Consider the following 20,179-nt stretch of genomic DNA (forward strand, 5'->3'; position numbering starts at 1 on the left):
CACCCTTCCTCCCTCATCTCCCCCACCCTTCCTTCCTCATCTCCTCCCCACCCTTCCTCCCTCATCTCCCCACGCCTCACCGCCATTTGCTCCCAACCATCACAACTTTTTCTCCCCGTAATTTCTATCGGCACCCTTCTGTAGTATGTGGAAGGGTAACACAATAAAAGCGCGCCCGTCCCGTCGTCTGGAAGTTACGCTGCGCCACTATAAACAATCACAGAGCCGACCTTTACTCACCACACACCTCACACACACACACACACACACACACACACACACACGCACGCACACACACACACACACACACACATAAGATGATTTTTGCTCGGTCGGTCGTAGGGGTTTTGGTTGGGTTGTGATGGAGAGAGAGAAACATTCTGATATTACATTTTAAGCATGACATTTATGCGTTAATTATTACTGTCTGCTACAATTAAATCATTATTTGAGTCTAATTGTCTAAAGCAACCATGACGGAAAGTGTTTTATTGTTACAGTCAGTTAGTCATAGTTAAACCAACAATTGCCATTAGTTACAAGTGCAAGAATGTCTCTCTCTCTCTCTCTCTCTCTCTCTCTCTCTCTCTCTCTCTGAGCTACACGGTATCATCATTACAAAAATTTAACATCACGTCAATATAAAAGATAATATCATTTGTCCCCACACCTGCAAACCTTTCATCTTTTTGTCCCCACACCTGCAAACCTTTCATCTTTTTGTCCCCACACCTGCAAACCTTTCATCTTTTTGTCCCCACACCTGTTAACCTTTCATCTTTTTGTCCCCACACCTGTTAGCCTTTCAATTTTTCCAAACACATCCCCACATCTGCTATTCCCTCACCTCTTCCTTCGCACACCTGTTGCCACACTTGTTTACCTTCTTCAATAACCAGGTTTAACTACCTTCAACAGGTTTCCGGACAGCAGTGTGACCCGGAACAAGCGACGTTCCAGCATAGTGGTCATCCCTCCCATGCAGGTGTGCCCAGGTGATCTACTTGTCTACTCAAAGGTGCTTACTCAACGGACCAACCTCATAGGTAAGTTGGTTAGCCTAACTCACAATTATTCAGGTGAACTTTACTCAACGAACCAACCTTACTCATAGTTTTACTCAGGTGATTCAGTCATTCACTCCAAAGGGGATTCATTTAGTCTCATCTCATGTTTTATTCAAGAGACTGAAGTGAGTAGCCAAGCGTGACTCATAGCTGCAAACTTTTTCAATAAACCGTTTATTATTATTATTATTACACAGCAGTCTCTCTCTCGTCATCTTCAACGATGGTCAGCCAATGACGTCACTCTTTCAATATTTACAATAAAATTCTCGAGTCCGCCTCCCCTAGAAACCTGTGCCAGAATACACAATGGGGACGCGTGATTGGTCTACAAGAGAGGTAGTTAGGAGAGCGTTGTGATGCCCACTTCTCTGATTGGCTGTTTTAAATTGGTTTCTCGATGGATTGTAACGGTTTCTAACGATATATAACCGTCAACCATTAAATCATATAATTTTGTTTTTATTGTCTTTCTTCCTTTTTACTTTAGTCATTCGTATTTTTCTTCCATTTTCTAGATATTTAAGACATTTATTGTTCGTAGACCCTCTAGGTGCGAGACGAGATGACAAGACGAGAAGGTCAAGATGTTTACCCTCCCTCCCTCTCTCTCTCTCTCTCTCTCTCTCTCTCTCTCTCTCTCTCTCTCGCTCTCTTCCCATCAATTCCCAGCTCCCATAAATCTTTCCCAGAGAAGGAAGAGTAAAAAAGATATTGAGTAAAGTGGGTCCAAAATGGATTTAGGTTGGCGTGATGCAGCTGGGGATTGAGTTCTAGGTGGCTGAGGTGGGTAAGGCCGGCCTGACAACTGCTGATGATGCTGGCTGATGTCCCAAAATGAGGAGGATATGTTCAGAAACCCTGTCTGTGTGTGTGTGTGAGTGTGTGTGTAGATGTGTGTGTGTGTGTGTGTAGATGTGTGTGTGTGTGTGTGTAGATGTGTGTGTCTGTGTGTGTGTGTGTGTGTGTGTGTGTGTGAGGTGTGTGTGTGTGTGTGTGTATGTGTGTGTGTAGGTGTGTGTGTAGGTGTGAGTGTGTGTGTGTGAGTGTGTGTGAGTGTGTGTGTGTGTGTGTGTGTGTGTGTGTGTGTGTGTGGTGTGTGTCTCTACTCCTCACCAAGCAGTAAGGTAAAACTATCAGAGGGCCAAGGTCAATAGGTCAACACCCTGTTACAACTTCGTCCTTTTGCCAATTTGAAAACTTGTAATGACCGTGAAGGCCGCCGATGATGACGTCAGTACCGCACAGAGTGAAGCCCAGTCAGTAACTGTATGTAGACTGTGAGAAATCTCCTGACTGTAAGTATACTACCCAGGTATTAAGCTCATTTTATGGAATTACAACGAGCAATCCAATTACGGTAGTATTTAGAGGTCATAATATAATATCTCTCTCTCTCTCTCTCTCTCTCTCTCTCTCTCTCTCTCTCTCTCTCTCTCTCTCACAACACGTTACAACAACAACAACATAAATATACACGAACCACCAATCATGTAACATCAGTATAACTTAATGGATCTTGATTGGATGCCATAAAACCAATCAATCCTATCAAATTTCGCTTATTGGTAACTAAATGACTCTTGATATTCTTCTGATTTCGTTTTAATAGGTATTACTGTCAGCCAAGTTAGGGGGGGGGGCTGTGTAAAGTCATGTTCCATTATAATGAATCGCTAATGGTATATGTATAATGAGACACATTATCAATCATTATGAACTCGTCATATGTTGTATATCATTCATCATTATACTTATTATATAACACAAATATAACCATTTATTATTACTGATGTTATGTTACGTATATATAAGTAATCCTGTTGTAGCTTTAAGGATAGCTGGTCAAAAAGCAAACACTCTTATAATCAATTGTTCTAATAAAGATATATACGGTATTATATATTGTAGAAATGAAACAAATATTTATGATATTAGTACAGGTTAATGTTGTTTACTTTACAGACATACAGATGTACTCGCCTCAATAAGTATCTTTACTATTGTGTGTGAAACAATATGACACAATGGACGAAGCATTTTGACAACCCTACCAAGACAACAGGAGTCACAGTGTCCATTGTAAAATTAATCGGATCCCTAGATATTTTTTGGCGCGAGGTCCTATGTATGTATTTAAACTATTGAATTATTTACCATTCAAGTCTCACTCTAACTCCCTCTCTCCCTACAGCTGGTGATTTAGATGGGTCGACTCAGAGCTTAGCGGTGACGGAAGCAGGTAAGTCTTGACACTAACGAAGGTAATCTTGCCTTTGTTCGACGCTGACGAAGGCAATCTGACACTTGTCTGCTTGTACCACTCTGACGAACGTAATCTGACTTTTACTTTTTCTTGCACGTTATAGAACTCATAGACATAATAACAGACATACAGTCATAGTAACAGACATACAGTCATAGTAACAGACATACAGTCATAGTAACAGACATACAGTCATAGTAACAGACATACAGTCATAGTAACAGACATAGTCATAGTAACAGACATACAGTCATAGTAACAGACATACAGTCATAGTAACAGACATACAGTCATAGTAACAGACATACATACATATTAACAGAAAGACAAATATCGTAGCAGACATATACCCATATTTACAGACAGGATCTTTGACATGTCACTCCTAACTGACGACTGATTGGCTGACTGACTGGTGCCTGGCGATTGGCCAGTTAACAATAAATCGAAAGTTTCACTAAAAATTATTAAATTATATTTTGCCTCATAATCATTTAAGTCACAGTGTTTTTACTTTCTTGGTTTTTATTCACCAAAAATGATTTGATAAAAAATTAATATTAAACGTTATTAAATATTATCTGTTCTTTCTGGTCCTTATTCATTTTATTTCCCCCATTGTTTCATGATCATCGTCGTGTTCTGAACTTTGTCTTCTTGAGGTCAGTTGTGACCTGTGGTGCTTAAGACAACCTTTTAATTGATATCTAGCTTGTGACTGTTTTTCAGATCCAGTGGGCAACAGGAAGGGCAAAAACACCTGGTCTTTATTAAAACTAGTAAGTATAGAGACATTGGTATTTATTGAGTATAATGTGTTGTAACTTCTTAAAGGTGATGTTATGTAACACTTTAATGTGAGTTGCGTTCTTATTACAACTATCGTGTTTACGTAATCGTCGTTTTCTGTACTGTCATTCCCTAATATAAACGCCTTCCTTTACACACCTCTATTGTAACCAAGCTACACTAACTCTCCTCCTGTATAGTAAATTAATCTACTTATTGTTTCAATATGACCTTGGCTCTCCGGCTTTCAGACCGATATTCATAATAACTCATATTGTGTGTGTGTGTGTGTGTGTGTGTGTGTGTCTGTGTGTGTGTGTGTGTGTGTCCATATATCAATAAATAGATAAATCGCTAGATAGTTAGACAGACAGACAGACAGACAGACAGAGAGACATTTTCCTCGTTATTTAATTATCTGTCGCGGTTACCAATGTAATTTGATTTAGTTTCTCTCTGGGACTATACAGCGCTATACCACATTTCTTCAGACGCGACGCTTAGGTTCATACCCCTATCAGTAATCATTGAACTATGACCACTGTAGTATGTTGTATTAAAAAAAAAACTCCCTTCCACCAGCCAGCCACAGTGTAACTCCTAATCACTTGAGGTTGAATCAATGAAGAAGCTGAAGTAAGTGACTACTGATAGGAATATGAACCTAAGTGTCACGTATGAAGAAGTGTGGTATAGCGCTGTCTAGTCCCAGAGAGAAACTAAATCAAATTACATTGGTAACCGCGACACATAATTAAATAACGAGGAAAATGTCTCTCTATCTGTCTGTCTGTCTGTCGATTTTTCTATTTATCTATTATCATTTAAACACACACACACACACACACACACACACACACACACACACACACACACACACACACATACCCCCCCTGGTTACCTCACGCCTGCGACCTTTTGATTGGATTAAGTACGCTGCCCAACGTATCTGATTGGGCGAGGTGAGGCGTGAACGGACCAATTACCGGGAAGATGTGCCAACTCTCTCTCTCTCTCCTCCTTCCATTAATGACATCACAGCACGGAAAGAGGATTAGCACCTACTTAAATCTGCTAAAAATAATTAATTCTAGTCATATTAAGTATCAGCAAGTCATAGAGCCTCACTGAACATTGCTTTAAACTACACTGGCGACACTAAGTTGAAGGGAGTATAAAACTTTCTTTGAGGACGATGGTTTAACCCTTTGAGGATGATGGTTTAACCCTTTGAGGATGATGTTTTAACCCTTTGAGGATGATGTTTTAACCCTTTGAGGATGATGGTTTAACCCTTTGAGGACGATGTTTTAACCCTTTGAGTATGATGTTTTAACCCTTTGAGGATGATGGTTTAACCCTTTGAGGACGAGATGGTTTAACCCTTTGAGGATGATGTACAGTTTAAATCTTTGAGGATGTATGCTTGAACCTTTGAGGATGATGGTTTAACCTTTTGAGGACGATGTTTAACCTTTTGAGGACGATGGTTTAACTTCTTTGAGGATGATAGTTTAACCTTTTTGAGGACGATGGTTTAACCTTTTGAGGGGATGATGTTTTAACCCTTTGAGGATGATGTCTTAACCCTTTGAGGACGATGGTTTAACCCTTTGAGGATGATGTTTTAACCCTTTGAGGATGATGTTTAACCCTTTGAGAACATGGTTTAACCCTGTGAGGATGATGGTTTAATCCTTTGATGACGATGATTTAACCCTTCAAGGATGATGTTTTAACCCTTTGAGGACATGGTTTAACCTTGTGATGACGATGATTTAACCCTTTGAGGATGATGGTTTAACCCTGTGATGACGATGGTTTAACCCTTTGAGGATGATGGCTTTAACCCTCTGAGGATGATGGTTTAACCCTTTGAGGCTGATGGCTTAACCCTTTGAGGACGATGTTTTAACCCTTTGAGGACGATGGTTTAACCCTTTGAGGATGATGTTTTAACCCTTTGAGGACATTGTTTAATCCCTTGATGACGATGATTGAACCCTTTTAAGCGATGATGTTTTAATTCCTTTGAAGGGTTTAACCTCAGATGACGATGATTTAACCTTTGAGGATGATGGTTTAACTTGTGATGACGTGATGGTTTAAATCCCTTTGAGGACGATGGTTTAAACCTTTGAGGATGATGGTTAACCCTTGAGGATGATGGTTTAACCTTTGAGGACGATGGTTTAAATCAGTGATGACGATGGTTTAACCCTTTGAGACATAGATTTAACCTTGAAGATGATGTTTAACCTTTGAAGACATGGTTTAACCTCAGATGACGATGGCTTCAACCTTGAGGATGATGGCTTTAACCTTTGAGGATGATGGCTTAACCTTTGAGGATGATGGTTTAACCTCAGGATGACGATGAAGTTTAACCTTTGAGGACGATGGTTTAAATTCCTTTTGAGGATGATGGTTTAACCTCGAGGATGATGTCAATCTTGAGGATGATGGTTTAACCTTGTGATGACGATACGAACCCAGTGATGACGAGTATTTCAACCTTTGAGGATGAGCGCCATCTCTTTACACGATAGATTTAACCTTTGAGGATGATGGCTGTCCTTTCGGTGATGACGATGGTTTAACCCTTTGAGGATGATGTTTAACCCTTTGAGAATGATGGTTTAACCCTGTGATGACGATGATTTAACCCTTTGATGACGATGATTTAACCCTTTGAGGACGATGCTTTAACCCTTTGATGACGATGATTTAACCCTTTGAGTACATTATTTAACCCTTTGATGACGATGATTTTACCCTTTGAAGACGATGATTTAACCCTTTGAGGACGATGGTTTAACTCTTTGAGGATGATGTTTTAACCCTTTGAGGATGATGGTTAACCCTTTGAGGACGATGGTTTAACGCTTTGAGGATGATGTTTTAACCCTTTGAGGATGATGGTTAACCCTTTGAGGACGATGGTTTAACCCTTTGAGGATGATGGTTTAACCCTGTGATGACGATGCTTTAACCCTTTGAGGATGATGGTTTAACCCTTTGAGGACGATGGTTTAACCCTTTGAGGATGATGTCTTAACCCTTTGAGGATGATGGTTAACCCTTTGAGGACGATGGTTTAATCTGTAATGTTTGTTAGGTGTTGTGGGTTAAACGCACCGATTATATGAAGTCTGTTAACTGTTTTAGTATTATAAAACACGTCTAGAATATATCTTATATGATTAACACACCAATTATAAAACTTTCCTGGATCCAGCATATAAAAATTATTATTATTATTATTTTTCTTTTTTACGGGAATTAGCTCGCCCGGGCACAGGTCAAACGGCCCACAACGGAGCCTGGGGGGCGAAAAAAAAGAAGAACGGAAAGAAATTGAAAATATAGAAAGAAAGGTTATACTGTATTAATCTACACCACGAAGATGCCAGAAAACCAGCTTTTTAAAGTGAGACAGATTGTAAGAGCATGGAAACACAGAAGAAGGCAGAGCATTCCACAGTTTGGCTGTGTGAGGAAAGAAGGAGGTACTATAACGGGTTATTCTCGTGTGACTGACATCCACAGAGAAACGGTGGGCACCGCGGGCAAGATGTGTGTTACGAACCCACGGCCTTGCCGGCAGTACACAGGATGCCAAATCCACTGAACATTGCCCGTTAAAGTACCTGTAAAAGAGAGAGTGAAGCAACATTGCGGCGAAGAGAAAGGGGAGAGAGATTGTCGACTAAAGGAGGAGAGTTAATAAGACGAAATGCCTTTGATTCCACCCTATCTAATAGTTGGACAGAAAGAGAGCCACCCCAGATATGAGAGCAGTACTCCAAGTTGGGACGAATGAATCCCTTATATACTTGGAGCAACTGCTCAGGAGTGAAGTAGCTGTGGCATCTGTACAGCATTCCCAATTTTCGGGAGGCAGCTTTAGTTATACTAAGGATGTGTGATTTCCAGGACATATTGGAGGAAATGGTGAGGCCTAACACATTTATTTCAGAATTTGGGGGGATGATAGCGTCCTGAAATGTAATTGGTGGGAGATCGTCTAATTTACAAAGAGTAATTGGTAAATATTGAGTTTTGTTACTATTGAACTTAACCAAGTTTGTATCTCCCCATTCAGAGATGCTGCACAGATCCGCGTTGATAGAAGTAATGATATCAGTTCTAGAAACAGATCTAGTTTGAGAGTTAGGAGGAAGGGGAAAATGTGAGGAAGAGTGAAGAGTAGAATCATCGGCGTAAGAATGGATAGAATTTGTTGTAGTGTGAAGTAAATCATTGATAAAAAGAAGGAAGAGAGTTGGTGAAAGAACAGAACCCTGTGGGACGCCACTATTGGTAGAGAAAGAGCGAGAAATCGATCGCTCGACAACAACTGCCATGGATCGGTTCTCAAGGAAGCTAGAGATGAGAGAACAAAGTGGGGGAGAGAAACCAAAAGAGGGAAGTTTAGATAGCAAAGACTTGTGTCATAATTATACACTTAGGACAATTGTATAAGTCTGGGGAAATATTTAAGAATGAGGCCGTGAGATACTGTACGTAGTCGTATTATCTTCAGTCCGTGTTGTGTTAATGAGCATTATTTTTATGTCTGGTTTACGTAATATACGAACTGTCTAGTGTGCTATTATATCTATCTATCTATCTATCTATCTATCTATCTATCTATCTTTCTATCTATCTATCTATCTATCTATCTATCTATCTATCTATATATATAATTGAGAATTTTATATATATTTTCTTTAACTATTGTCAGTCAAGTCTTTCTTCTTTCCCTAATAAGAGTTTAATTCTTTACAGTGTGTTAAGAGCCCCGAGGCACGTACGTTGTTTACTTGTTTTATTTGTCTGTTGTGAAGTGATCGGTGCCTAATGAGCCTTAGTAGTTGAACAAGAGCCAGTAAGTTATATAACAGTTATATAACTAGATGTGGTAGAACTGTTCTCTAGGATAAAGTGCTACATCAGGGAGAACAAACGAATTGATCTCCCCACGTACTGTTTTTCTGGTCGACCTCTGACTCAATATAATCAAGTAATAAACATTCACCACCACGCCACTAACCCAGCCTCTGTGTTTTCCACAGTTTGATCGGTCGAGCCGCACCAAGTCAGAGTCCCTGTGTGGCCTGGAGGAGGTGCTCAGCTGTCTCCAGCCCAGTGAGTTCGAGGACGAGCAGCTGTCCAGGTTCAAGGGTATGTGCTGGATGGACTTCGTGTCCTTTATGGAAGGGGGTCCTCAAGGGGAGCAGGATTCCCCCACCTCCACGGAGTCGCCGGACACCCTACTCCTGCTGGAGCCAACGACGACGGGCACTAACCCTCCCGTAGTGGCCCTCAATGATCGGGAGCTACTCATTACGCCCTCCATCAAACCCGACCCTAGACCCGACCCCCGACCCGACCCCGCCGACAGACATGAGAAGCATGACCGTCTGTCGGCCCTCTCTCTTTTGACCGTGAGACGCCGCTGCCCCGGAAGCGTCACCCCATGACCATCATGAGGACCATGAGCGAGCGGTCACTGGACCGTGGCCGCGTCGGGCTCCTCAACTTGCTCAGTGAACGAGTCCACCCTGACCGCTCGCCCGTCAAGTCCCTCAATAAGTCTCCACTGGGAGGTACTAACAGCGCTAAGATAGGTGGGGGGCTGACCGGCGTGGAGAGGGCGCTAGAGATCGCCAGGGAGAACGTGAGAGCCTCGCTAAACAAGACGGAGACGAAGAGACGCGAGGCGGTGTGGGACCTCTTCCAGTCAGAGTGCGCCTTCCTCTACGACCACCTCATGGTCCTCAAAAACGTGAGTACCCGACCCATTGCCACACACACACACACACACACTTGAAATAACATTGTTCTTATTCATTTTCCTTTTGATATTCTCAAAGGTCAGGAGGCCTCCCGGAACTGATCTTAAACTTGTTAGTTTTGTCTTTTATCATGAAAACAACAGTGCCGGGGTGTGCCTCCTACAAACACACCAGAAATATAATTAATTAACAGCAAAAAATAAACAAGGAAATAACAGAGACATGTTCAGGTAACAACTCATTTGTTAACTGCCTCTGAAACCAATGAAAACAGACACATTAATTATACAATGGCAGGGTAATTAACTAATGATGATAACTGGATGATATGTGTGTCTGTTGAAGTCTGTTGGTGTGGACATCAGAACTAAACATCGTCGACAACGCCAAGAGTTTAATAATAATTTTTCTAGTATTTTTTAGTAGCAACGATCTGAAAGAAATATTTATTAAACTGCAATACTGTACAACACGACGATGTGGCTGACGACCCTTCATCCTCCCCACAAGGTCCCAAACACACATACACCTGTCCATACACTCATGTACACATTTATCTACAAACAAATATACATGCCAACCCTACCGCTCCCCACCCTCCCTATCCTCACCTCTCCCCACACATGCGTCACCACCCCCACGTACATCCCACCCCCCAGCTTAAAGTCGTAGTCTCAGCAGCAACACCATACCGCCAGGGCAAGTTCACATAGAGCTGTCTGTGGCATAACCTTTCCCCGTAAGTGGGCTTGGGGGGACGTGGTCACCTCCAAGCTATGAAGTAGAGTCTCAGGGCATTTTCAGCACCATTTGGCCTGAACTGTGGATCACAGCTGAAAACAAGAGAGTTAGATACATTTTCATATTTCACGTTAAGATATCTAGAGTTCCCTTTATTATTTAGAGTTGAGTGAGGCAGCGAGTGGGTCGATTCCTACGCGCTTGTTCACACACCTTTTTTTTTTCATGTCCGAATTTGAGTTGATGTTGACGGACGGGTGACATGACGCTGAAAGTGAGGGTCTGTGATGAGTACAAAGAGAGATATCTGTCGTGTGATATCTTGTGACACGGATCCTTGAAATATGTTGTTATGTAAATGTTGTTTTATTACAGTTCTTTTCTTATGAATATAAAAACTATAAACATTGCTACGTACTTTCAATCACTCACAGGAACCTTATATCTCCTCAAAATGTATATACATTTTATAATAATTTTTCTTCCTCGCGATACTAAACAGCTGACTCAGTTATACTACAAATAAAAAAAATAGATTACAATACAAGACGTTTTAGAATATATATATAGTGAGTATTAATACCTAGTGTTAAGTATAGTACGTGAGACATCAATTATCTCTCTCTCTCTCTCTCTCTCTCTCTCTCTCTCTCTCTATTAACCTTATTGTTTTATCGTGGTAGGACACTGTAGCCAAGAAAACAATTCCTTTAACAATAGCAGGTTGAATGTCCTCCAAATTAAAAATAAAGGAAAGAGATAATTATACAAAATAAATAAAAATAAAAGGTATAAGAAGAGTCAAAAGAGAAAAGAATATTGTAGAAAACAGAAAAAGACAGAAACAAAATGGAAAGAAGACAAAGATAGACAAAGAATAAGAATAAGAAAGAAATCCAGAGAAACAAAGAGCCAATGAGACAGAAAACGAGAAACAGAAGTGACTATAAATAGAAGTGGAAGCTGGGGATGACAGTGATGGCTGAGAGGTTAGGCTAGGAGACAGAGGGGGTAGAAGAGGCTAGGAGGCTAGGAGAAACTGGGAGAGAATGGGCTGGGAGAGTTTAGAGACTGTGAGAGCTTAAAGACTTGGGAAAGGGTGAAGGTGGGGAGAGAGACTGGGGGGGGAGGCTGGAGGCTGGGAGAGACTGAGAGAGACTGGGAGACTGGGAGACTGGGGAGGCTGGGGGAAGCTGGAGGAGGCTTGGGAGGCTGGGAGAGACTGGGGAGGCTGGGGGAGGCTGGGAGGCTGGGAGGAGGCTGGGGAGGCTGGGAGGCTGGGAGGCTGGAGGGACTGGGGAGGCTGGGGAGGCTGGGAGGCTGGGAGGCTGTGGGGGCTGGGAGGAGGAGGCTGGGGGAGGCTGGGAGACTGGGAGAGGCTGGGAGGCTGGGAGGACTGGGGGGCTGGGAGGCTGGGGGAGGCTGGGGGAGGCTGGGAGCAGGGAGGCTGGAAGAGGCTGGGGAGGCTGGGAGAGACCTGGGGAGGCTGGTGAGGCTGGGGGAGACTGGGGAGACTGGGGGAGGCTGAGGAGGCTGGGAGAGCTGGAAGAGGCTGGGGGAGGCTGGGAGAGACTGGGGAGGCTGGGAGAGGCTGGGGAGGCTGGGAGGCTGGGAGAGGCTGGAAGAGGCTGGGGGAGGTTGGGAGAGGCTGGGGAGGCTGGGAGACAGAGCTGGGGAGCTGGGAGAGACTGGGGAGGCTGGGAGAGGCTGGGAGAGGCTGGGGAGGCTGAGAGCTGGAGGCTGAGAGACTGAGAGAGGCTGGGGAGGCTGGGAGAGGTTGGGAGGAAAAGCTGGGGGTGGAGGCTGGGAGAGACAGGAGAGGCTGGGGAGGGGGCTGGGAGAGGCTGGGAGAGACAGGAGAGGCTGGGAGGCTGGGGGAGGCTGGGAGAGGCTGGGGGAGGCTGGGGAGGCTGGGGAGGCTGAGAGACTGAGAGGCTGGGAGGCTGGGAGAGGCCGGAGGCTGGGAGAGACTGGGGAGGCTGGGGGAGGCTGGGGGGAGGCTGGGAGACTGAGAGAGGCTGGGGAGGCTGGGAGGCTGGGAGGGGCTGGGGAGGGTGGGGGAGGCTGGGAGAGGCTGGGGGAGGGTAGGGGAGCATCATTACCATCACTATACAATAAGCTCACCTGCATTCACTTGACCTTGTACGCTTCACCTTAATGGCGATGAATCAATGTGTGTACTGAGTGACCCCGTGACCTTTCCTGACCTCCCTGTTAAACGCCATTTTCTTTCTCACGCCTCACCCAACCTTGTTCATTCATCCTCTCTCTCTCTCATAACATAATCACCATCACTCTCTAACATACAATTAACTTTTACTATTCTGACGATGGTGTGTATGTAGTTCCAGTTCCTCCTCCTCCTCCTCTTCCCCTCTTCCTCTCCCCTCCCTCCTCCTCTTCCCTTCTTCCTCCTCCTCCTCCTCCAATGACCCTTCCATTTCCACCTCCCTCTAGGGGCATTATTACACACGCTGAAACAGAAGCCTTTGTCCAGCGTCTTCTAAGAAGTTGAAGGTTAACGACCTAAACAGTCCAAACGACGCTCCTCCTATCGTCTGGCTGAGCACGACCACCGCTACGACTTTTTCAATCTCTTTAAGTGTTTTTTTCCCTTGTACTTTCCTTCCAAACAGGAGAATTTAGTTATTATCATATACTCAAATGACCCGGACACATAACTAAAAATAACACAAATAATTTAAGAAAAAAGTAAATGGATGCCACGAGGTATAGTGAAATTTATTCTATGTTCATCGTCGAGTCAAATAAAAGATGTAATCCGGTATTTTATTTCTCTTTTAATTTTTTTTTATTTTATTGGCATATGCAAATTATATGCTGATGAGCTAGTTATGGGTATATTACCAGGTTAAAAGTTGGTATCCTCCATTATTTTTGTTTCGTCGCTTTGAAGGTTCGTTTGATTCATTCATGCTAACACTGGTTCATTCATTGCACCCCTGGTTCACCCATCTTACACCTGGTTCACCCATTTTACCCCTGGTTCACTCATCTTACCCCTGGTTCACCCATCTAACCCCTGGTTCACATATCTTACCCCTGGTTCACTCATCTTACCCCTGGTTCACTCATCTTACCCCTGGTTCACTCACCCTACCCCTGGTTCACTCACCCTACCCCTGGTTTACTCACCCTACCCCTGGTTCACTCACCCTACCCCTGGTTCACTCACCCTACCCCTGGTTCACTCGCCCTACCCCTGGTTCACTCGCCCTACCACTGGTTCACTCGCCCTACCCCTGGTTCACTCGCCCTACCCCTGGTTCACTCACCCTACTGTTCCACCGCCCCTATCATTTGTTCAGGAGCCGGATCCGTGTTTGTGTCAGTTTAGGGTCAGCCAACACGCGACACATCCGAAGACTTAACCACGAAGCTGACATGAATTTTTAATGACCTCCTGTCTGATGCCAGGACTCCGGGAAAAGGTCAGAGGGTGTTTGAACCTCAGCCTTGAGAACTGATCTAACTGGCTCATTTAACCTCCGGAATAAAGATGGAAGGATTATATATATTTATAGGATATTTTCGTCCATTCACTGGAGATGTATGTGTGTGTCTCTGTCGTTATATCTGTCTTTCTCACACACTTAGACAAACACTCACACACCTACAAGAGACATCATTATGCATAAGTGTGTACCCAGATGACTCTTCCGTATTGTGTTGTTGGGAAGTGAGAAACTATCTGCTGTCTGTCTTTCCGTCTGTTTGATTGGTTGCTTCTCTCTCTCCCTGTCAATTTCTCTCTAAGTGCCACTGCGCAAAACACAGCCTCGGTTGTAAGTGTCTTGACTTGCCAGAAATACCCTGACCCGACCAGGAGGGACGGTGGATAAAACAAACAGATATACAATGTTTTTTCTCTTCACTTAACTTGAGGGCGAACCATTATTTTATACTATGTTTAGAGAGATTACCTTTTGTGTAACGAGGATGCTCTCTTCTATTTTACGATGGAAGGGAGAGACAGATAAACAGAGACGGGTGTGGTGACAGAAGAGGAACTTTTTACTTACGTGGGATTTTGCCAAGGGTACAACTTTCTATTCTCTATTGGTAGGGAGAAAGCGAGGTGGTACTTTTATTTCCGTGGTTTGGTTGTCGAGTGAATTTCTATTTTAGGTCGAAATGAGAAAGAGAGATGGATAGAAAGATAGAGAGGAGTAGAGGGGGAGATTTTATTACATTAACTTTTACCATTAACGCCAATATAATCATCAACGTCGCCAACATGGTCAATATCAACATCAACATAATCGTCAACATTAACAGATCAACACATAATACAGACCCTCACTTAACTCTGTGTCTGTGTGTGTGTGTGTGTGTGTGTGTGTGTGTGTGTGTGTGTGTGTGTGTGTGTGTGTGTGTGTGTATATGTACGTAGGCGTATCTAGTACAGCTTGACCTTTGACCTCTATACCCTCACTCACCCAAAAGCCATCAACTGTGTGTAATGAACCAAGAAATCAGGATGATAAACAAATTCCCAGACGGCTGGAAGACGAAACAAAAACGGCTGGAAGACGAATACAATTATTAAAGACAAATAAGAGAGAAGAAACAAAAAAAAAAGAATATGTCTCCAGAAAAAAAAAAAAAAACAGACCTAAAAAAAGTTATATACAAAAAAAAAATTAAAATACGTCTCTAGTTCCGAAGGTAATATAGAAAAGATGGAAGAGTATAAGAGGGGAAATATATATATATAGAGAGAGGAGGATTTAATGGAATATAGACGTTTTGTAGAGTGAGGGGAAGTGGAGAGAGGTAACTGAGGGGGGGTGAGTGGAGGAAGTGAGACGGATGAGGGAGATAGTAACGAAAGGAGGAGACTTTATATAGATAAGTCATGTGTATTGAAATTCTATACACCTTATGCATAACACACACACACACACACACACACACACACACACACACACACACACACACACACACACACACACTATCATCAGTCTAAACCGTTCCTCTTAGCAGGGTGGCAAACATATTCTATTCTCGCACATACATACATACATACATACATCCATCCATACATACATACATACATACATACATACATACATACTCATCAAGGAGGGAATAATGGCAAGTCAGGTATAGAGCTACTGACACACGTAGAGATAACTGAGTTACCACAAGACGATGATGTAAAAACTACTGATTAATGTTGTGGCGGCCCAAAAAGCTTATCCAGGTGATTAATGAAAGGTTTAATGAGTTAATTAATGAGGTGAGGGAGGGTGGGGGTGAGATGAGGTGAGGTGAGGGTGAGGTGAGGTTAATCAGTGATCATGATTCGAGGAGAGTCAGTATCACATATCTAAGACAATCTGTTGATGAGTGTGCTGATCAGGTGTAACGTGTTTTAGGGCTGTCTGTCTGTCTGTGTGTCTGTCTGTCTGTCTGTCTGTGTGTCTGTGTCTGTGTGTCTGTCTGTGTGTGTGTCTGTCTGTCTGTGTGTCTGTCTGTCTGTGTGTCTGTCTGTCTGTGTGTCTGTCTGTGTGTCTGTCTGTCTGTGTGTCTGTCTGTCTGTCTGTCTGTCTGTCTGTCTGTCTGTGTGTCTGTCTGTGTGTCTGTCTGTGTGTCTGTCTGTCTGTCTGTCTGTCTGTCTGTGTGTCTGTCTGTGTGTCTGTTTACCTATAAGTTTCATTATGTTTACTGGACACAAAGATTCAGTGTATTCTTCATAATGAAAAGACACACACACACACACACACACACACACACACACACACACACACCATTGACCTTAACAACCGCCGTACAGTAATTATAATTTTCACGCCTTGACAACCAAACATCATGTAGAATTTAATCGTAGTCTCTCTCTCTCTCTCTCTCTCTCTCTCCTTGCCCGAGTGAACCCCTGACATTCTCAGTTCCTCCCTAGAGCTGTTGTCATGGTGCTGGGGGAGGAAGGGAGAAAGGGAGGGAGGGAGGGCGCATTGATATGTGGGGTCCCTTTGATATCCAGACTCGTGCAAGGAACCTAAACTAACTTAATGTGACCTAACCTAATCTGACTTAACCTAACCTAAATTTGTCTTTATCAAACTTAACTCGACTTGACTTAACCTAACTAAACCTGACTAATCAAACACAACCAAACTCAATGTGACTTAACCTAACCTAACCTAACCTACCCAATTGTTTCTGGTTGACTCTGTGATGCATCTTCTGTTTATCATCCCTTAGTAATGACCCCTGTTACCATTTACTGTCATTATTATTATTATACATTATTGGTTATTATTTTTTTTAATTATAAGTCTAATGTCAAGAGCTTTAGCCTCTAAGAACGCCGATTAGGCAGAAAATCCTTCGTAATTGGAAATTCTTTTGCTGACAGGGAAGGGAGAGTGACAGACAGAGAGACAGACAGACAGACAGACGAACAGAGAGAGAGAGAGAAGAGAGAGAGAGAGGCCAATATCATTCATTACCACCATCACAAACAAGTAAGACTAATGGTGTACATTTATTCTGATGAAACTGTAAAACTATTCAACCAGTGGTCACAATACCCCTATCATAGTAATTCACCATTCTATAGTTTTTAATTAATTTACTCTTTATAAAGGATAATTGCATTCATATATAACTACAGTTCATTCATATATACCTACTGTTCATTCATATATACCTACTGTTCATTCATATATACCTACTGTTCATTCATATATACCTACTGTTCATTCATATATACCTACTGTTCATTCATATATACCTGCTGCTCATTCATATATACCTACTGTTCATTCATATATACCTACTGTTCATTCATATATACCTACTGTTCATTCATATATACCTACTGTTCATTCATATATACCTGCTGCTCATTCATATATACCTACTGTTCATTCATATATACCTACTGTTCATTCATATATACCTACTGTTCATTCATATATACCTACTGTTCATTCATATATACCTGTCATTTCACGTACACTGGCTCCTCAGGTAACTTGCTAATTTGCTGTATTGGAGTAACGTCCGTCTGTCTGTCTGTCTGTCGGTCTGTCTGTCTCCCGCTGGTGATTCAGTGGCAAAAGTGTCTCGGCTGACAGGTAAATATTTCATGAGTTGTTAACCTGCAGGCTGGTCCTAAGGGAGAAAGGAGGGGTATGTCTTGGATATTTTTTTTCTTTGCGTGCGTGTTTCTTCTATCAGGCCTGTGTTTGACCTCCGTGTGAGCGCATGACAAGAGAGAGGGGGTCACTGTTGTTCTAGTCATGACGATTTTGACCCCGACTTTCCATCTCTTTCGTGTACCCAGTAAATATTTCCACCTGTCACTCTCTCTCAATCTCACGCCTTCACTCTCTCTATCCCTCTCTCTCCCCCTCTCTCATTTCTCCCTCCTTCCCTCTCCCTCTCCACACGTTCAAGAATAGAAACAGTTATCCTATTCACACTACATACAGGTACATAAACTAAACTTCCAGGTAACCGGACTATTGCATATAGATTGTTTCGACTCTAAACCTCTAACGCACGATTGCAATTCTCAATTCCTTTGCATTTTCGTTTATCTTGCAATGTTATTTAATATATTTTTTTTCTAATACGCATCTTATTCACATGAGTATGTATTCCATAGCTGTACACACTTCTAACGCACATGTGTATGTATCCCACAGGTGTACATGGAGCCACTCAAGAAAATCCAGGTAGACGGATACGCTATGTTCGCCGAGCCTGAGTTGTTGTTTGGTAACCTGGACGAACTCTGTTGTGTGAGTACCGTTGTCTGTTAATGTGAGTACTGTTGTCTGTTGTGTGAATTACTGTTGTCTGTTATTGAGTACCGTTGTCTGTTATTGTGAGTACTGTTGTCTGTTGTGTAGTGCTGTTGTCTGTTGTGTGAGTACTGTTGTCTGTTGTATCAGTACCGTTGTCTGTTGTGTAGTGCGCATTGTCTGTTGTGTCAGTGCTGTTGTCTGTTATTGAGTACTGTTGTCTGTTGTCCATGATACCGTTGTCTGTTGTGTACCGTTGTCTGTTGTGTGATGCTGTTGTCTGTTTGTGTCCAGTGCTGTTGTCTGTTGTTGATGCTGTTTGTCTGTTGTGTCAGTACTGTTGTCTGTTGATGTGGTACCGTTGTATGTTGTGTGAGTACCGTTGTGTGTTGTGTGAGTACTGTTGTCTGTTGTGTGAGGTACTGTTGTCTGTTGTGTGAGTACCGTTGTCTGTTTGTGAGTACTGTTGTCTGTTATTACAGATACTGTTGTCTGTTGTGTCCAGTACTGTTGTCTGTTGTGAGTACTGTTGCCTGTTGTGTAGTACTGTTGTCTGTTGTGTAGTACTGTTGTGCTGTGTAAGTACTGTTGTCTGTTTATTATCAATTACTGTTGCCTATTCAATGTGAATACTGTTGCCTGTTATTGTAGTACTGTTGTCTGTTGTGTCAGTACTGTTGTCTTATTTAATGAGTACTGTTGCCTGTTTATTAGCAAGTACTGTTGTCTGTTGTCAGTACTGTTGCCTGTTGTGAGTACTGCTGTCTGTTGTGTGAGTACCATTGTCTGTTGTGTGAGTACTGTTGTCTGTTGTCCAGTACTGTTGCCTGTTATGTGAATACTGTTTGCCTGTTATTGTGAGTGCTGTTGTCTGTTGTGTGAGTACTGTTGTCTGTTGTGTGAATACTGTTGTCTGTTGTGTGAGTACCGTTGTCTGTTGTGTAGTACTGTTGTCTGTTTGTGTGAATACTGTTATCTGTTGTGTGAGCACTGTTGTCTATTGTGTGAGTACTGTTGTCTGTTGTGTGAGTACTGTTTGTCTGTTGTGTGAGAGTACTGTTGTCTGTTATTAGCCCAAGTACTGTGTCTGTGTGAGTAGTGTTGTCTGTTGTGAGAGTACTGATGTCTGTTTGTGTAGTACTGTTGTCTGTTGTGTAGTACTGTTGTCTGTTGTGTAGTACCCATTTGTCTGTTGTGTGAGTACTGTTGTCTGTTGTGTGAAGTACTGTTGTCTGTTGTGTCCCATTAACATTTGTCTGTTGTGTGAGTACTGTCTGTGTGGTACAGTTGTCTGTTGTGTGAGTACCGTTGTCTGTTGTGTAGTACTGTTGTCTGTTGTGTAGAGTACTGTTGTCTGTTGTGTAGTACCGTTGTCTGTTGTGTAGAGTACTGTTGTCTGTTGTGTAGTACTGTTGTCTGTTGTGTAGTACTGTTGTCTGTTGTATCAGTACCGTTGTCTGTTGTGTAGTACTGTTGTCTGTTGTCAGTGCTGTTGTCTGTTGTGTAGTACTGTTGTCTGTGTGTGGTACAGTGTATTGTGAGTACCGTTGTCTGTTGTGTAGTACTGTTGTCTGTTGTGTCAGTACTGTTGTCATTGTGTCAGTACTGTTGTCTGTTGTGTCAGTACTGTTGTCTGTTGTGTAGTACCGTTGTGTTGTTGTGAGTACCGTTGTGTGTGTAGTACTGTTGTCTGTGTGTAATTACTGTTGTCTGTTGTGAGTACCGTTGTCTGTTTAT

General features: G+C 42.6%; 1 protein-coding gene across 1 annotated transcript in view; it reads left to right on the forward strand.

The window, feature by feature from the left end:
- The first annotated feature begins 9,603 nt into the window (after positions 1–9,603).
- Positions 9,604–20,179, forward strand: part of LOC121855870 (pleckstrin homology domain-containing family G member 7-like) — a 38,772-nt gene continuing 28,196 nt past the window's right edge. Inside the window, exons 1-2 of the mRNA XM_042351036.1 lie at positions 9,604–9,913; positions 18,344–18,439. Coding sequence (XP_042206970.1) covers positions 9,605–9,913; positions 18,344–18,439 — 405 coding nt within the window. The 5' untranslated portion in view covers position 9,604. The remainder of the gene's footprint in view (positions 9,914–18,343; positions 18,440–20,179) is intronic.

The sequence above is a fragment of the Homarus americanus genome, unplaced genomic scaffold, assembly GCF_018991925.1.
Source record: "Homarus americanus isolate GMGI-L3 unplaced genomic scaffold, GMGI_Hamer_2.0 scaffold32972, whole genome shotgun sequence".
NCBI classification, from domain to species: Eukaryota; Metazoa; Arthropoda; class Malacostraca; order Decapoda; family Nephropidae; genus Homarus; species Homarus americanus.